This window comes from Siniperca chuatsi, linkage group LG3 (genome assembly GCF_020085105.1).
Source record: "Siniperca chuatsi isolate FFG_IHB_CAS linkage group LG3, ASM2008510v1, whole genome shotgun sequence".
Classification (NCBI taxonomy): Eukaryota; Metazoa; Chordata; class Actinopteri; order Centrarchiformes; family Sinipercidae; genus Siniperca; species Siniperca chuatsi.
The window spans coordinates 15,644,125-15,664,094 of NC_058044.1; the positions used below are offsets into that span (position 1 = coordinate 15,644,125).

The 19,970-nt window shown below is 41.0% G+C and overlaps 1 protein-coding gene across 10 annotated transcripts in view; it reads right to left on the minus strand.

Moving 5' to 3' along the window:
• apbb2b (amyloid beta (A4) precursor protein-binding, family B, member 2b) overlaps nucleotides 1-19,970 on the minus strand; it is a 50,870-nt gene that overhangs the window by 21,890 nt on the left and 9,010 nt on the right. For 8 of the 10 annotated variants that reach the window (XM_044191080.1, XM_044191086.1, XM_044191085.1 and 5 more), the window contains exons 2-4: nucleotides 8,261-8,368; nucleotides 7,375-7,441; nucleotides 5,067-6,137 (exon numbers count right to left, since the gene is read on the minus strand). In XM_044191080.1, coding sequence (XP_044047015.1) covers nucleotides 5,067-6,137; nucleotides 7,375-7,393 — 1,090 coding nt within the window. In that variant the 5' untranslated portion in view covers nucleotides 7,394-7,441; nucleotides 8,261-8,368. Of the gene's footprint in view, nucleotides 1-1,818; nucleotides 3,032-5,066; nucleotides 6,138-7,374; nucleotides 7,442-8,260; nucleotides 8,369-19,970 lie in introns of those variants that run through there. The other 2 variants (XM_044191087.1, XM_044191090.1) reach the window with 2 other exon arrangements.

A 19,970-nucleotide genomic window follows, 5' to 3' on the forward strand; every position in this document is an offset into this window, starting at 1 on the left:
AGCAACCAGGCCCCACCACTTCGGCAATTTTTGGATTAGCTGGAGTCAGGCACTGCCAAGATGCTGATGGCTCAAACCGCCGGGAGCCGCCCACTTCAAGCTTCACAACGGCACTTCAGAAACCTATGGGTGATGTCACGGACACTACGTACATGTTTTATACAGTCTATGGTTCACCCCTGATTTTTTTTTATTTACTTCTAAATTATACGAGTTAAAAATTATACATGTGGAATCAATCAACACAATTATTAACTTTATTCAGAAAAAGTCCATAAGTCCATGTACAACTAAATGAATTGGAAGGACAAGGAGTAATAATCTTAAAACTAAATGAATAAATACCTGCACAAAGTATTAGCGTGTTCACAACACTTATAATCAAAAACCAGAAAAACTCTAACTTAAGTGTACTGGCTCAGTACGTATGGATTCACGTAAAATATAAACTTCCCTTCCCTGACAGAACACAGCAGCAGCATATAGAGCAGATGGCTGTTACCATAATATGTAGAGGAAATACAGCAGTTACCTTGAAAACATACACACATACACACACACCTTGTGTGAAGATGGAATCTTATATCACGACTTATATCACTGTTTCTTCTCTCACTCTTGTACTAAATGTCATCTCATCTGAAGGTTGCAGTTTTCTGGCAGTCAAGCAAGCTGAACCGCTGAACCACACACACACACACACACACACACACACACAGTACTATTGATGGCATCTCTGTGTGTGTGAAGATGATGTAGTGGCAGAGGTAGTAAAGATGATCCGAAACTGCATTAGGTGTTGTAGCAACTCATAAAAGGTGATATAAGCTCTGAGGAACTGGTCAGCTGGTGCTGCGTGTATTTGTGTGTGTGTCTGTGTGTGACTGCACAAAGATTTTCTCGAACTGCTGACCATGCTGATGAAACACAGCCCATGGGCTTGTCACCATGACAGCAGGCCATATGTCATCATGACGGCTGGGTCGGTCCAGATTGAGATGGAATTCAGACACACAAACACACACCCACACACATACAGGGAAGTTATTAAGACATATTTTATTAAAGTTTATTTAATGGAACAGAAATCACTCATAAAGCTTAGCAAAATGCACACATATATTCTTGGCACAAACAGACATCCCTTGAGGCTTAAGTCTGTGCTTTAGAGCAAGGAGCTGGAGAGCAGTGTCTTCTGGGAGTTGCAGTCTTTTATGAGCGAGAAAAAGAAAATAGGTCAGAGCCACTAAAACACTGCCAGTATGAGATGAACAGACTACTGAATGTGGATTAAAGCATGTATGTACACGAGAGAGAGAGAGAGAGAGAGAGAGAGAGAGAGAGCTAGCTGACTGTTTTACTGCTCAGCCTGGCTTGGTTCAAGTGGTATATCATGCCTCAAAGTTAGCAGTGTCAGTGGAGGAGCTACGTAGCACTTAGCCCTTGATAGCTTCGGTTAGCATGCAGCTCCTTGCTAGAGCAGATTTGAGCAGAGGGGGAGGGGAGAGCAGTGAGCTTCTGGAGCAAAACACATACACATGTTCTCTCTGGCAAACGACACCATACATACATATTACCATGACCAGAGCAATGCACACATTCACTCACAACACACACACACACACACACACACACACACACACGCACACAAATACAGCATGCACAGACCACAGATTCCTGTGGCAGATATTTAGAGATCGATACCATGTGTGCTTGTGCACACACACTCACTCTCTCACACACACACACACACACACACCGCGTTCAAGCTCTAACACCACAGTGTAGTTTCCAGCCGCCTCCGACAGATGCACCTACCCTCATAATTGACAATCACAATGGCCAGCATGTAGTCTTTCCCCAGCATCATAGTTAGCTAGCTGCCTCTCATACAGCAAAACCCAGTGCTGTAACCACAGAGAGAACCACAGACAGAGATGGAAAGAGAGAGAGAGGAGGAGGGGGGGGGGGACACTGCAAGAGAGGGGGTGAGGAGAAAAAGACAGGAGAGGAGAGAGAAAGAGGGACATTGAGACACACTGAGGCAGGGAGAACATGACATGAAAAGAGAGGCAAAGAAGAGGGGGAGAAAAGAGTGAATGAGGGAGGAGTGCAAGTGAGAAAAGAGAGAGCTACAGAGAGCGAAACAGAGGGAACGATAGATAGAGAGGGAGAGATGGAGGTTGTGTATCCCCTGCAGCTGAGCTAGGTTTGCTGTTGTTGTCTCTCCTTCTTCTATCTGGAGCATCGACAACATCAACAGCTCAGATAAGCCTGCCCTCCCTTTCCTGTCCTAAAACAAACAAACATACACAGGCACATGGAAAGAAACTCAAAATCTGGCACACTCTCAACCTCATCAGCTGTCTATGTTTATCACATTCCCCCTCCTTTCTGCCTTCCCTTTAGCCTCTCATGGTTGTCCTGGCAACCCCCAGCTCATCTTTCATTCAGTATCATATCCAGTGGAGGAGTGCGAGGAGGAGGAGGAGCAGAGAGGGAGGGTGACATTTGGGTTGATGAAGGGAGGAAAAAACAGCAAAGAGGAGGATTTTAATATACTATGGGTTGAATGCTTTTTGAGTAAGTGGGTGACAGAGAGAAAGTAGCTCGACATCTGACTGACAAAAGAACACTGGACTTCACATGTTGCTGTACTGCACTCATCCACATTCAACTCATGTTTCCCTGCAAGTGTTACAATGCATGTTGTTGTGTGAGAATGCGAGGGACCTCTTTAAATGACCTTCCTCAACTCAACGTGTGTGTGTGCATATGTGTGTGTTTTGGCTCCTCTGTGTGAAAGCAGTGTCGTATTGGCCCTCTAACCCACAACATCCACAGAGGAATCTGACACATATCTGGGAAAACAACACGGCTTTGTCAATATATGAGTGAGTGACAGAGAGAGAACAGCAGTATGGACGAATAGGTGTTAGATATTGATGAATTCAACATGAATGATGCCAGCATGCTGATTATCGACTCTTCTTCAAACCCTTGGAGGACAATACGTCTTAACTAGCGACTATCGTACCGTTAACGTCTACTTTTTGCCCCTGTTACTTCCTCAGGTCATAAATACACACACACATTAATCTACACAAAACATAAGGCCATCCCATGAGAGAATTATCACTTTGGAATTACATTTTAGACGACGACAAGCAAGAGGAAATCAGGACACATGGAAAGTGGATTCTAAGCAGCAATAACGGTGTAACACATAAACATGTTCAGGAGGATAAGCCGCTGCTAATTTAGAGAAATGAAACGCACAGATGCTCAGAGCCTTCAATTCGAAAGGGACAGTGAGTCATCAGAGAGCTAGAAGAGAAGCATTCTGGGAGGAAAAAAGCAGCAACGAGACTCAACAGCTCAGAGCACTGCAACTCTCACTGACTGGAGAGGATGCTTTACAGCTGAGCTCATGTCAGAGGTCGGGGGCTGCTGCTCTAGAGGGGATGGATGTGTTTCAAATATCTTAGGACAAAGCACAAGGCAGAGAGTTTTAAGGGCCCCATTAAACAGAACATTTAGATTTTTACATAATGCTGACAAAGAAATACAATGACTTTAACAGACCTTCTGCAGAGGTAGGCAACAAGCGACTTTAGGAAAGTAGAGGCCCACAACAAAGGTGATGGCTTTCTTAACTTTAGTTACACAATTCATCCCGAAGTTCTGCCTGACTGTATGCACTGTAACATCAAACAGTAGGAAAAAAAACAAACAATAAAAACAGCTTTATTTATATTCATCCTCAATGTCAGGTAATGACACTGATAAATAATTAGTGTCTTATTAAGAAATAACTTTTTCAAAACTGGAAACCCAGACATTTAATTAAGTTAAAGCATATTTGTGTTAATTACTGTTCAATAACCATATTTTACAATAAAGCTGAAACGATTAGTTGATTAAAAGATTAAGTTGATTGACAGAAGAATAATGAGCAGCTATTTTGACGATCGATTAACCATAACATTCTCTCATTCCAGCTTCTCATTTGTTTCTTTGTCATATGTGATAGTAAACTGAATATGTTTAGGTTTTGGACTGTCAAGCAATTTGAAGATGTCACCTTGGGCTTTAGGGGTGGTTGCCATTTTTTTAGTATTTTGATTGACATTTTATAGATCAAGTGATTAATCAATTAATTGATAAATAATTTGCAGATGAATTGATAATGAAAATACTCGTTACTTGCAGCCCTATTTTACATCTATACAAATAGGTATAGGACTGCGGTTTTTCTGAAGAAGGGCTGGGAAAAATATCATACAAACTGACTTTTAACATGTGACCCTGAACAAACTGAACTAAGAATCTTAGTCTACATGTTGCATCAATGACATATGAATCGAAGTGGGATAAAAACTAAAGCTCTTCTGATGGCACGCACAGCTACATATGGAAAGGCTCAGCTGTAATATACTGGAGGTCCATCATCCTCCATGTGTCTATATATGTGTGTCCAAACTGCTTCCTGCATTTTTATATCTGCAGAGCACAAATGTTCATATTCTCAGAAAAAGAATGATGAAAACTAAGAGTAGGAAGGGACGATACAGAAGATTATAGGGAGCTAAAGCGGCTCCTCTCTTTGGAGTATCAGCTCTAGAGGAAACATCAAAGTCGTAGAGAAAGAGGGAGATAATGGCAGCTACAGATTTTGTATTAACTCATGACTAGCCTGCAAGCCCTGTTCACACACACAGCTTGAAACAGGATGCAGCTGATCTGGCTTGCTAACCACCCATGAGGTTACAAGGGCACTTCCTGTCCCAGAGGGATTCTGGGAGATTTACTGGAGGCTCGAGTGTTATTCTGTTCCAGCAATGTCCAAGTTCTTCACACACACACACACACACACACACACACACACACACACACACACACACACCATAAATGGAAACATGTCATCAGCAGAGAGGACGGTAAAACCACTACATAGCACACAGGAGAAAACTCACTCACATGAAAACGTCAGTATATGACAGTGGCTGTGAAGTTTACTGTAATAAACTTTTTGCAGCATGTTTTGTGTGTGTTACTGTGTGTACCTGTTTCCTCTGGGGAGTTGCTCTCCTGGGACAGTGTGGTCCAACTCAACTCCTCGTCACTGGGGTTCAGATTCTGGATGCGGTTCAAAGCACAGTCTGTTTTTGCGCCAGTCCTTCTGTCCTTCTTCGTCTCTGGAGACGAGGAGGAAGAGGAGGAACAGGAGGCCACAGAGAGTAATGGCGTGTCCTCTGGGCTGGCTTGCCTGGGTATGGAGGGAGGAGGAGGCACCGGAGAGTCCTTGCCTGATTTGAGGAGCTTGAGGTTGGAGTGGAGGTCAGAGATGAGCTCCAGGTCTGAAGAAACTTTGTGGTTCTTCACGGGAGACTCACTTTTTATCATCAGTAAAGGCTTCTTCTCCTCGTCTTCCTGCTCCTCCACCACCACCACCTCATCTCCATCTTCCTCAATCTTCATCTTTGACGTAATTTCCTTCTCAGACAGAATGCTGATGTCATCGCTCTCCTCTGCCTCAGTGTTCAAGTCAAAGCCCAAATCTGTTGTGTTGCCGTTCATTTTGAGCTCCACAGTCATGTTAATGTTAAAGTCTATCTCTGATTCGGTTTTCTGCTCTGCATCAGTGTTTGAGTCTGGGTGCAATTCTACATCTAGCTTAATGACATCATCCTCTCTGTCATTATTGGTGAGAGTGTGACTATCATGCTCCTCAGCTGTGTTGACATTGAGGTCATCTGCTGTAGTTTCTGAATTACACTCCAGGTCCGTCAGGTCAGGGCCGGTGGTGTTTTTGTTGTGATCCTGACCGGCTTTACGAAGCTGGTTGACCCCGTTCTTGGCTAGTTTGGGATTGTTGGGGGTTGAAGACTGTGATGGGGATGATGATGGTGATGATGAAGGTGGCACTGCTTCTCCGAGGCCCATGGCAGCTTGGATACTCGTAAGTGCATACTTTTTGCGACACTTGGGAGGCGTGGCGGAGCCCTGCTTGATGACATCACTGCTGAGCAGCTGGTTGTGTGAGGAGTGAAGGCTGAGTGAGGTGGGAGGCGTGGCAGCCGGGCCATTGTGATTGGTCACATCTACTGACATCATTGTGGCACAAGACAGTTCACCTGGAAAAGGAGGAGAGGGGGAACAGGAGGTGAATTAATTTAAATCCACACATGCTTTAACATGCACACAATATACTGTAGGAAATAGGGTGCTTCCTAACTACTGCTATTTGCATTATAACAGCTATTCTTGCATTTTAATGCAAAAGACCGGTGCTGTGTGGTAAAACAGAAATGATTCCAATAAACAAATAACATTCTTGCAGCAAACAGTGTAAGAGAACAGACCATGTTCAGTTTGAAACAACAAATTAAGCCAAACATGTAACTAATAAAGAACTGCTATGGCATCGAATGGACAGATTTTTATAAATACTCTACATGAGTTTGCAAATATTCATTATTGGCTCACCGCATGAGGAGAATTACATAACGGATGTGCAAGTTTACAATCATTAAAAGGTGCAAAATGCCTAAGGAAAGAAATATGTCCAGACATGCAAAAGATACAGTGTTTACTATTAATATTTAAACTTAATTGGAAAAAAATGCTATAATAGTAGATAAATAATGGTTTGCACTATCAAATAAATTTAATTAATCTTTAATCAGATAGAGGTCAACTCAAATCTACTGAATGCATTAAAACATCCTTAAAGGTCTGGTGATATTCTTCGGTTTTCTTATTGTCGCCAAATCCCAAGAAAAGACCAAAACCAATAATGAATGTATCCTACTAACAAGTATTGCCGGTGTAGCCAAAGCCGGATACAGTATACAGTGGTGTTTTCCTCCGTGCCGCAAAGTGCCACTGTTGTTGAAAAATTAATGAAAATACATAAATGAGATGTTGTAAAATGTAGTTTGAGTAGATTTCCCACACTGTTCTCGTGCTGTAAATTTTGCTAGCACACTAAATCTGCAGCTGAAAATAGTACAAATACACTATATAATCCTGTTGGAGTAATGTTTGCTAAAAACTACAGTGCCCAGCTGTTTTAGGAAAAACACAGACAGGGTTGGTAAGCTAGAATGTATTGAGAAAAGGACTAACGCAGGGTTGGTTTTGGTCTTTTCATGGGATTTGTTGACGATAACGAAAATATAGCTAGGCTTGTCTTTTACATTCTTGAGAGATATTAGTGTGGATTGCAGACTTTAAAAACTACTAGCTACTGCAGAGCAGTGAAGGGGAGCTGCTCAGCATGAAGAGCAGTGAGTATGGAGGTTTTCATTCCATCTCAACACTGAACACAAACACAGCATGTGTGCAAGCGCTTGTGTGTGTATGTTGTACCTGACAGGAGGTCAGTCATAGACTGGCGCTGGTCACAGTTCAGGGTTCAGTAGACTCAGCTGCAGACCTGAACACCACAGAGGAAAAAAAGTAAAAGAATGATCAGAAGAATGCAAAGAATCCTGAGTACTTCTTGGGTTGCCCTCGGAGACCACATTCATCCATGAGGAACCTAACTACAGCTGGTTTCTATGGAAACAACATAACACTTTAAGGCAATGAAGGGACGCCAAACACCATAGAAATGAAAATCATACAAGAGGCATTGTGAATCATATACAGAGAGAGAAGTAATCAAACCTCTGTTTGGTGAAGAATTGTTCCTCATGTTATGCACATCAACTGTACCTCATGATCAGCCAGTGAATGTACAGAGGACAGTGTTTTCCTTGCCAATCAAAACATAACATGGATTTCCAGAATATTTTTTTGAATGCCAAAAAGGCCACAAAAAAACAACAAAAAAAACCCCACAAGGCATCACAGTGCCAAAGTGCTGCTTGGATAACAGACAAAAGTTATTCTTGTGATGTTTATCTGCCGTTAAAACAGGGTCTTCCCTGTTCCTGGATATGATATTATGTGTTTAGTAAGTTTTAAGTTCATCCAAACAACAAAAAGGATCCACTTTGGCGCTAGCATCCTAGCAAAGTAAAAAGATGCTTTAAATTTATCTAACTACCATACCGTTACCGTGTCTGAATGTCAGCCCATATTTATGGACAACACCAATAGCAATGCTTGTAAATAATGAAAGCAGAACCGGGCCTATATTTTCAGTTATGACCAGAAGAACAACAATTTATAAAAGCATAGAGGGTTTACAAGAGTCTATTTTTATGTTAAAAACATACTGACTGAAAGCCCTTTTACAGTTGCTACTTACCAGAAAACTAAGGATTGTGGGAAATTCCAGGATGGAGCACGTCCATACTGGTAGTCAGTGGTTCTCTCTTCATCCAATCACGAAGGGTCTCACTGAAGCAGCAGCGTCCTGAGGGAGAGACAAACATAAAACAGGATTAATGAGAGAGATAAAGAGGGAGGGGTGAACAGAGAGAGACAGGACTGCAGGACACCAGAGGGACAAATAATAAAGACACATCTATTATTCACAACCTCGATCAAACATTAATACACGAGGTGTATGTGTGTGCGATTTGTGTGTGTTTGTGTGTGAGAACATGGGCTCATTTCGTATAGCGCTCGTATTTCTTTCTTTGGTGCAGTCTTGCCAACCCTTCGCTGACTGGAACCATCATAAACTTAATGCCACAGGAGACTTGTAAACTCCCCCTACACTGCTTTCCAACAACCAACACACACACACAAACACATTACTGCATAATGCAGTCAAGACTTGTGGACAGTTCTCACCAACACACAACCTCTATGAGCAGTGGAGAGAAAGATAATAAGCATAGTTAGAATGGACCATAAAAGTCCACTTATCCCTGGCTGAGGGGCTGGAAAAACACCTGGAATGATTTAGGGGATTAAAATTGTAACAAATGAAAGAAATGCCATCCCATCGCATGGATCTTTTAGCTCAACTAACCGCTGACACTGACCATGGCAAAGAGATAATTCCAAATGATTGGTAATTAATCAACCTAATTTAAAGATTTAATCAATAACAGTATTAGTATAATCCTTTACAATCACACAATCCCTTGCACCAAGTATCAGCTGCAGGGGTAAAAGTGTGCTGATGGTTGCAAGAACATTCTGACATTTTCAAGTGCATGATGATCAGTAAAAAGCTGTCAGCTGTGTTTGGTTATCAGGTAAATCCTTCAATGGTAAAAGACACTGAAACTGGCTGATCAGAGTGTTGTTTTGAATGCAGCCATTTGGAGATTTTACTTTACATTAATTCCTCTCATTTGTCAACATGATGACTGAATTCACTGCAGATTTTGAAGAAGTCCTCAACTCCAAGCATAAAGACTAAAACAGAACAGACTGACCAGCACACAAAACAACTGACATTTGCAGACATGTTTTCCACATTAATCTGAGAGCCTAATATACATGAAGACCATAGAGCTTGCAGCAGTTGTGGTGTGTGTTGAGCTTTGTATGAAAAAAGGAGAAGAGGTTGCAGCCATGGAATTGGGAAAGGACATCTAGTCAGCAGACCGTAACTTCTGCACAGAGAAAACCATTTTAGTTCTTTATCTATCAAGCTAACTGTCGTACTTTGTGTTTTTCCAACAATTCAATGAATATGTTGCATCATTTCATAACAAAACTGAGCAAATACAGTATAAGCCAGCTGTTGATCACTTGCAATGCAAGCCACTGAAAGTAAATGCTATCAGGTCAGAAACTCAGAAAACATTTCCAAGCTCATGGGCAAATGGCAACATCAGGCCGTGTGTCATGTGGTCAGGATGAAACAACATGCATACTGTTTTTCTTCCCAACTTGCAAAAACATGCACTACAATAAATAACAATGAATCTCCAGGCATACATAATGATTATATTTTTACAAGTTATGAGTTATGAGTAGTGCATACTTCTCGAATGCTGAATCAGTTGACTGGTGCTGGTAAATCTATCCAACATACTGAAGAACCGGTGATCTGCCACATACACCAATCTTATACTGAGCCGATACTGTTTACTGACATAACAGATGAACAACATCTGGATTGTCTGGCAACACTAGGTGTTATACTGACTGTGGTAAAAAGGTAAACCATCTGAAGAGCAGCTGTATAATTTTGACCTCAAACCAGCTGTGTGTACTGTAATGTATTTTCTCTGATGGTTTAAGCAGTGGCTACAGGAAAATTATCATGTCAGAAGTTAGAGTTTAAAAAAAAACTGTGGTAGCTTTGAGTCCTTAGGAATTGCTGATGTTGTGAAAAGGCACAGATTGGTCTGTGGGAGTCACTGAATGTATGCACAACTGACAGAGAATCACACAGATACAAAAAAAGACATAAAACCCTAGAGAGTAGAGAGCTCTATAAAAAAAAATAAATAAATAAAAAAAAAAACACTGCCAAGGACAGAGACAAGGTAAGAAGGATGATGTATAAAAGTGAATCATAAAATAGCAATAAAAAAATGTTGCATACTGGGATTGAAATTACAATTACAAGGCATGCTTGGTTCCTTGAATCCTGCTGCAACATGTCTGCATACCTGGAGGCATATTTGTGTATTTGTGTGTGCGTGTGTTTGTATGAAGGGGTGTCTACACAAAAAACGTATGAATCATTTCCCATGAAATGCTGCTGCTGACCTAGCATTACAGGTTGGTAAAGGTGTGTTGAACGCGAAGCGAATTTTTCTTGCAGTGCGATTACATACAAAGTCAATGCAAAGACGCAAATTTGCATCTATTCGCGCCAGGTGACACAAATTGGGCAACACAAATGAGGCAAATATGCGAAATTCGCGCAAGCTGAAAATATTCAACAAAAAAATTGTGCGTATTGTGGAGAGGACCGGGCGGAGCGGTGGGACAGCGCCATTTTACACAATTGTCTGACTGTATCATAACCTGAGCTAGAGATGATCATTCACACTTTTATATCATCCCAGCTAGACTACGGCAATTCCCTTTTTTCCTGCCTCAGCAAGTCATCCCTGGACCATCTACAAATGGCCCAGAATGCTGCTGCAAGGCTGTTGACCAGGTCCAGCAGGTCGACTCACATCACACCCATTTTATTGTCTTTACATTGGCTTCCCATCAAGTTCAGGATTCATTTTAAGGTTCTTGTTTTCACGTATAGAGCCCTGCATGGTCAGGCACCTGAGTACATCTTTGACCTGCTCCACCCTTATATAACCAGTAGGTCACTTAGGTCTTCTGACCAGGGCTTACTGGTTGTCCCTTGCGCTCGACTGAAAACAAAAGGTGATGGTGCCTTTGAAGTGGTGGCTCCGACAGAGCGGAACGCTCTTCCTATAGACTTACATTCTGCGGTCTCTGTTGATGCCTTTTAAAAGGCAGCTGAAGACTCTCCTATTCAAACAGCCTTTGTCTCGCCTCGTGTTGTCTAGTATTTGTAATCTTGTGTGTTTTTGATTCTTTTATTGTTTCTTAGGGTGCTATTGCCTATGTTTTATTGTTGTTTCTTTTACTGTTTTTATGGTCGTATTTTTTAAATAATTTTACTGTTGTGACGCACTTTGTGACCTTGCTCTGTAAAAGGTGCTATACTAAATAAACTACTTACACCTTAAATATAAGCTAATTTTACTTTTAAAGAAAAATGAAAGAAATATGTTAAAGAAATTATCACATTTAAAATGTATTCATTGTTTATTTTAAGTTAAATATTTATCTGTAAAATCTGCAGAGCACCTGTTGGCTTTTATTCTGAGTGACTGAGAACGGGCCTATATTATTTAACTTAATATTGATAATGTAATAATACAAGTTAAAACCACTAAGCATTTGTGTACATATATGCATGTTATATGTCCTATATCATGGGGTGCCATGACAAACAATTTCCTTTGAAGGGGTACCGTGATCCAAACCACTGCTCTAAAACATGTGGGACTATGTATAAAAAGGAGTACATTACCTACCGTTTAATCTAATGTGGTTATAACACCCTGTTAAAGCTTAAAAGACTACTCCACCAATTTAGCACTGCATTGTTATATCATTGTCGGACTCACAATCCAAAATCGATGCAGCAGAACCAGAGATATCATCTTTTAAATTCGATGCATTCTTCTTCCTTGTCAAAACCTAGCGCCTACATTACCCACAATGCAACTTGGTCGCTGACAGTTCGGTAAGAGATTTGCGTGTGTTATGCTAGTAGCGGCTAATGTATCCTTGGACCACTAGCCTCAAGCAGAGATGAGGAGCGAGCCACAGAGGTCTGGTAAGCTCACTTCTTTCTAACTCCACACATCCAGATTTTTTTCTACTTTCAAACTTTTAGTCTTCAACCCCAACCAACACTGACTTGAGGCAATACATCAGACTTCGCTCAGCTCCCTCCGGAGCCACAAAACGCTATATACAAATTTTTTTAACATATGCAATAGTACTCCCAAAGACCCGTAAACACACTTTGATGTGTAAAATCAGTGGAGTTTCCATTTAAAGTCACCACTTTAACTTCATAGTGCAAGCCCAGTGTGCTGAAGTAGAGCCAAAACAACACTGTCCAAACATTAACTACAGACGGCACTGAAGTTGCCATATCATTTATTTTGCCTCCAGACAGATGTAAAATACAAAATGTAAAGTTTCACACTTGGGTGGAGCTACAGCAGCAAGTATGCACTGAAACTGTAACTTTCAATCCCAACTACATCTGGATATGGCTTCAAATAGGATGTGATGACAGTGACCGTAGTGCCTGTTTTGGGCCTCAGCAGCCATGAAGGGCTCCCTGCAGTCCTCTGCTGTGGATGAGGGGGTCTAGGCATAATTACAGGGCCCCTCTGTGGGCAGGGCAGCACTGGCACTGACAACACACAGAGACAAACATTCATTCACAAACACACACATGAACAGTAAATATGAGGGTGAACCTTCCACATGAACTTGCTTGTAAACAGTTAAATCCACGTGCAAAAACTTAAGACACAGACAGACAGGCAGACCCACTACATTAAAGAGACACACTTAGAGCAACACACACATGCAGACAGACAAAAACACACATGGGGGGTGGGAGGTAATAATATCTAGAATGTGTCACAGCATTACAGTGACCTTTGACTTCTGACTCACTGGCCAACCCGCAGAGTGTGTGGTGTTGTGTGTGTGTTGTTAGTGAGTGCGCAAGTGTCATAGCTATGTTGGGGGGGGGGTCTGGCTCCACCAAAAATGAAGGGAGCAGCTGCAAACGCTCCACCTCTCTCTGTTTCTTTTTCTTTTTACGTGTGTGCTGTGTGTAACCAGCAGACTCTGGGTTGAGCGAAACAGAGACGGATTGCTTTTAAATTCATATGCCAAGTGGATGCCTGCCAACAGTTTGATAGTTCTCTCATCCCTCCTTCCTGCCCTTCCCTCTCAAGGTTTCTCGCCATTCCAGTTCTCTGTTAATCCCACTTGACTTGTACCTCTATACTTTATCCCATTTTCGTGCCCATTTCCTTTCCTGTTCCTCTCTCTCTCCTAGCCTCCACTACATTCATCTTCTATCTCTCACTCCCCCCTCTCCCTCTTTCCTTTGTCTAGAAGAGAATTGCTGTCTTTTCTCATTAAAAGTGAAGAAGGTCTGTAAACTCTCATAAAACTACCCGTTTCTCTCTACAACCCTGATTTACAGCCACTCTTCCCCTCCTGTTCTCATCTCCCCCTCTGCTTGTGAGAAAGCCCATCTGTTACCAAAAAAGATTGACAAGAAAGCAAAACAGCTAGAGGCCAGGCTATCAAAAACAAAATGGAGGGATTCATGTCAACAAGGCAAGGCATGCAGAGAAAACGCAACTGGGTGTTTTTCTAACTTTTGGACTAGAACATGAAAGTGTAAGCCAGCTGTACAATAGCAGGCAATCTTCCCAGATCTTTCTTGGCTTTATTTTCATTGGCTGCAGAGTAGGTGGGATCCTCATTTTCGCTGCAAACTACTTCCACTACAAGCTGGGAAGTTAGCAACACTGCTAACTAAAGACATACATTACCATAGCTGGATAGCTACATTCCAACCAATCTTTTCTTCTATACAGTTTACTATATAGAGACTAATGCACTTTTGAGAGGCTAAAACTTTTTTCAAAATTCTGCTGCTAGACTCCTGACCAAAATATATATAAAGCTCTAAATGGCTTTGGACCAGCCTGCACTGCAGGCTCCCTGTCGTTTTATGTGCCTGTTTGTTCACTCAGATCCCTGACTAAAGGTTTGTTAGATGATCAGAACCAGTCATAAGAAAAGTGGCGATGCAGCATTTTCAATTATGCTTCCAAGCTGTGGAATAAAGTTCTAAAAATATATTAGAAAGGACAACTCAGTCAGTGATCATTTGAACTTTTAAAAACATGTATATTTTTGTTAGATTTCAATTAGTTGTTTAACTGGTTCTGTATACTTTGATTTATTACTGTCTACTTATTATTTAACAACAATTACTGGTGTAATTTTGTGCCCATTTTTCGCTCAACTATTTTCTTGCTTCTGTTTCTCTTTTCTGTTTTTTGTTACGCACTTTGAGCTACATTCATTCAGAGGTTCTTAAAATAGGGTATGTTTATTAAGGTCATTCTTAGTAATGTAATATGAAGAGTGTGCCATAGCTAAATATTTTGCAGCTACTAGCAAATTCATGATGAATACAAGTGGTTATAGTCAGTGGAATAACACAAAGAAAGATATCAATCTGCCCTCCACAAAGCTAACAGATGGCTGGTGCACTACAAATTGGAAGATATATTTCTCCAAGCTCAGTGTGTGTGTGTGTGTGTGTGTGTGTGTGTGTGTGTGTGTGTGTGTGTGTGTGTGTGTGTGTGTGTCCACTACAACAAGGGAAGAAGCCAGGAAGACAACAATAGCCATCTACAGAATCTGGTTCCAGAATAACAGCGGAAGGGTAGAAAAGGCCCAGTGCATCCTTGTATTGTCAATAATGGGAAATAACAGAGACAAAGTAACACTTTGACTGAGACTACAGCCCAAACAAACAATACTGTGTACAGACAAACAAACACACACGCACACACACACTCAGGCATTGCTCACAGAGAGAGCTCTATGCTCCCATGGCCATACATCGTCCTTGCAGCAGCGGTGTACAGTGAGTGTGAATGAAACAGCTCCACTATAATTTCACTTGTATAGTCAGAGTTTAAAGTACACTCCGACACACGAGTCTCTGTTTGTGTGTGTGAATTTATGTACGTCTCAATGTACTGTATACATACAGCTAAAGGTATCATTTTCTGCTGGCGTGGTTTCCTTGGGCGGGAGAGCGAGAGGCGAAAATTACCACAAAAGAAAGGAAAGCTGTGAGGAATTTTCAGGGTGTGCCAAAGAATCTCAGGCATGTCTCTTTTTTTCCCCCAGGGCGAATGGGGGCAAAAAAACCTATAATTGGTCAACAAAGGGAGCAGACAAAACACACACACACCCACCCCTCAAGAATTAAGGTGAATGATGACCATTTGTGAGTGCATGTGTGTACTCGTTCCATTCATTGACCCTGAGCAAACTACGGTGCGCAACAATCAGAGGGTAAATGAAATACAAACAAAAGGTGAGAGTGGGTGGCCTTTACATATATACTGCATATACTTAAATAAAAATGTGTCACCTATGACAGAGAACACATACACACAAAGTTACTTATTTACCTGCATCAATCTAAACACTTGACTTGACCTGACTGTGACACAGGACGTTACAGAGTAAAAGGTAGAGCAGTTGTGGCACGCACTGATTTTTCCTGATAAATTATCTCCAGCTAACATAGCCAAAATACTACTGGGGTGACAGGGGTTTTGTCTGACTCAGAGATCACACCCTGCATACATTCACAGACTTTGAAATACTGTGACGTGGAAAAGAAACATTTCAGAAAGAGAAGCCAAGAGACGATTTCCTGGATTTGGGAAACTTGGGAGCGAGTGTGCAGTAACCCGTCCCCTGTTCCCAGACACCCCCCCTCTTCCTCCCAGCTTCACCCAGCCCCTCTTTCCTGTGGGTGAGGGGAGGTCGAAGAAGGGGAGAAAGAGTACACAACAAACACAGTGACATCAAGAAAAACACACAGAGGAGGGAAGTCCCATTTCAGCCCTTAAAGCCTGCTCCGTACGTGGAACACACATGAGCCAGTCGTGCAGGCAGCGCGACTTCGCCGTAATGAGACCACAGCTTTTTCCTGGACGCGATGTTGAAGGCAACAAGCAGTGCCAGGAGGAGAGTCAGAGAACAACAAGCAGAGCCACGTCTGTATTTTAAGTTGTCATGTGCTTGTTGTTCCTGTTCTTTCTTATCAATATATACTTTTCCGTTTTTATAAATACTCACAGCCTCCGTTCTGTTTCAGTACAGTTCAGGAAACCTTACAGAGCAGCCACCCCGCACTAAACTCCTCAGTCTCATGTTTTCCCTGTAAGACTCATGGTTTAATGCCTTTGATCATCATCTGTGATGTGAAAACATCAGAATTCCACACCGTCAGAGAAGTAAAAAGCGTGTCTTGGTCATATCTTTGTTATAAAATTCTAGCTCGCCACGGAGCATCTCCTGCTGCTGACATTAGACAGAAGGAGGTTGTACCAGCGTAGTTCAAAAGTAGTTTGGCCTACTTAGCTAACTATCAACACCGGTGCTGAGGGCATTGAAGCAACGCTGCCCTTCGTTTCGAACAGCCTTCTCTATTTTTGGAGGGCTTCTCAACTGATTATTTGAATCATCGATGTGTAAAGAGCAGCCCTAACTATGCATTATGGAAAAATGTAATTTAGGTCACATTTTGTTCAATATTACACTAGCTTTATCCTTGGAACAACTCAATAATATTCAAAAATGATCATGAGATTCAAAAAAGTTATACTTAATGATAACCACCCCACAGCCGTTTGCTTATGGTAAACTTCTGGTAGGTCATGTTGGACGATGTAAAGGTTTTGACTCCTGACTGACAACACTTAATGATACTGTTATTCACTTTAGCTTCACAAAGATACAGTCCACTCTCCATCTTTTCAAACATCAAAATCATATATAGTGATGTGTGTGTGTAAATACAACAGACACATGCAAGCAGGGTGCACATTAACCAGACAACAGCCATTTGTAGTAGTCACCAACTCACTGAAGTACCGCTAACTGGCTACAGCTGCTTAAATTTGCTGGAAACATTTGTCATTTAAGCCAGAAAAAATTAAAGGTCGCCAAACAAAACTTTGACCTCTTACAGCTTGGTAAGGAATTGTCAATAATATAAGTAGTAGTTAAAATAGTGACTCTTTCAAATTGAAAAATGTCCATTTCAACACATGCACACTAGGGCTGCAGCTATCGATTATTTTAGTAATCGAGTATTCTACCGATTATTACATCAATTTATCAAGTAATCGGATAAGAAATACTTTTGCTTTATTAAAGAGGAATAGTAAAAATGAAAAAGAGAAAATAAGACAGGTCTCTTAAAATGAACAACTAATTGGTTTCTAAAAATCAACATTTTTATTGTTTAAATTGCATACAGTAATATTATCTGTCAAAACTAAACCCATTTAGTACATTTAAGTGCCATATTACATTCTGGGTTTTAAAGAAAACATGTTCTGAAATGCAAAAACAATCACCTTTTGCTTTAAAAAAAGGTACTTTTATATCTACTTAAGTTTCAGAACTACAAGTTTGAACCTAACTACAGCTCAGGCATAATGTAAGCCTTTACTGTCTTCTTTGAGGCATTTGTAGGAGGCAAAAACAAGTAGACAGGAACTGTCACTATCATAATAAACAACATGAATGAAGCTCAGGCTTTTACAAATTGACTGCAGCATTTTATTTTCTGTGGTTAATATCTTGAGCAAAACCTAGCTAACTTAGGGACATCATAACTAGCCACCATACTGATTTACTTCACTAGCCATTACATATAGCCATAATTAACGTAGCCTACATTCTTTACTAGCCTTCATATACCTTGTGTCGGGTCCGCTCTGTGGACTGGATGCATAGACTGCAACGTTATGCTTTCTGCTGAGATGTTGAAACATAGATGTCGTGCTATTGTGGTACGCTAGTTCAGTTTTATAATAAACACATTGTACAGAGACACTCTCACTTTCTGTGTGTCTCTTCTCTGCGCCCCTTGCTATTTTCTCTCTCTTCCTCCTTTTTGTAATCCGCGCTGTCAAATCACACCAAAAACGCTCTGAACCATCTCTGATCACACACTGCATAAGCACGTTGTGTGACAGACACATCTGTGCGAAACACAGTGCACTGTATGTAATTATATGGATTAAACAAAGCTTCGATACAAATTATTTTTAGTAATCGAGTTACTCAAGTTATTCAAGGAATCGTTTTAACCCTAACACACACCTCTTTCAACCTCTTTTAATGCACTGAATACCCGAAATATCTCCTCACAGTTTCAAGGGTGTGATCAGCATCTTAAGAGGAGTAAACAAATTGTTATCCAGAGGGTTATATTTTTATAATTAGACTGCAAGCTCCGATCATTTTCTCTCATCAGCAAAGACAGCTCTCTTAACACGATTCATAGCGATTCTTATTAGAGCTTCTGCCTCTCTTCTGCTTGACTGCAAGCATTACAGGTCTCTTTTGTCTTTTTCTGTAGCGATGGAGGCCAGCCAGGTATATTAAAAACCTCTCTCATTTTCTGAGACAGGCAGACAAACAGACAAGCACATGCACAAAAGGCCTGTTGAATCCAAGGCGAGGGGCAGAAGCAGTGGAGAGACTGCGTATCCTATATATAGCTGAGATGTGACTGGACATCCGAGAGGATAGGGAAGTCTAGACACAAACGACACAGCTCTTACTCAGGCTGTGTGTCTGTGAGTTCAACATGGCCTTGTTATCTCACATTTCATTACAGAGCTCCAGACTAACATTTTCCACTTTTGGGTGGCATTTGAGCCCATACTCGCCCATCTTTCTTTACTTTTCCTCCCCTTTTGTTATAAGAGTAGCATGGCTCCTTTAAGGAACAGTGTATAGTGAGTGTGTGGGCGAGTGAGAGAGAGAGTGACGGTGACTGCGCTCAGAGCAGACAGGTGTGTTGGCGATCGGAGCAGAGGGAAAGGTTAGCAGTGAAGTTGTCTAGTGGCATTAAGTGTACAGTGTAGGTTACAGCATCACAGCTGCTGAGTATAAGTAAAGGTGGTTAGCTCCGAGGTTAGCATCAACTTCAGCCCTGGAGTAAAATAATGCTTAAGTTACCTCATTAAGAAGATCATATGATTAGAAAAAAAATATTTTAAAAATACTAGTCATAGTGATAAACTACTCTTAACGGCTCACTGGTCGATGGCTGTTAGTGACCAATATTTATAACAACAACTTTAGTAAAATAGATGTCAAATAGAAGAAGGGGACACTGGCATCCTGGCTGTGGCTAAATCTACATCTGTCCACTGCAGATGCACTATCCTCGACCTGGATAAGTATAGATTAGTGTAAAGTATAATAATATAACATTAAGTAAAAAGTATAATAGTATAATATTAATATATTAATTATATAATGTTAGTATATTCATTATAATTTTGTATAATAGTATACTATATAGCCTACCACTATAATAATATTAATTCCAGTTGGGCAATACAGCAGTTTAAGAAACACAACCAACATTTATAATTTTTGTAAATTTTGTTCCTCCATTAAAACCTGCAAGAAAAATGGTTCACATTGGTGGTTAGTCTCTAATTTGTTAACACTAAGTAGCTACTAACTTGTCAATAATCATAACCATTCATGTATAACAACATCTTAAAGTATGCTGTAGCACATCAACCTTTTTTTAATGTCCCGCCCCATGAAGGCTGTGATTGGTTGGTTTCACGAAAAGTGACACTGACGAGCAAATCGAGTTTATGAAAAAAGGCAGTGACGATACAGCTAAACAGCTAGCCAAACCCAAATTTTGCTTATCTTATCCCTGTTGTCTTCTG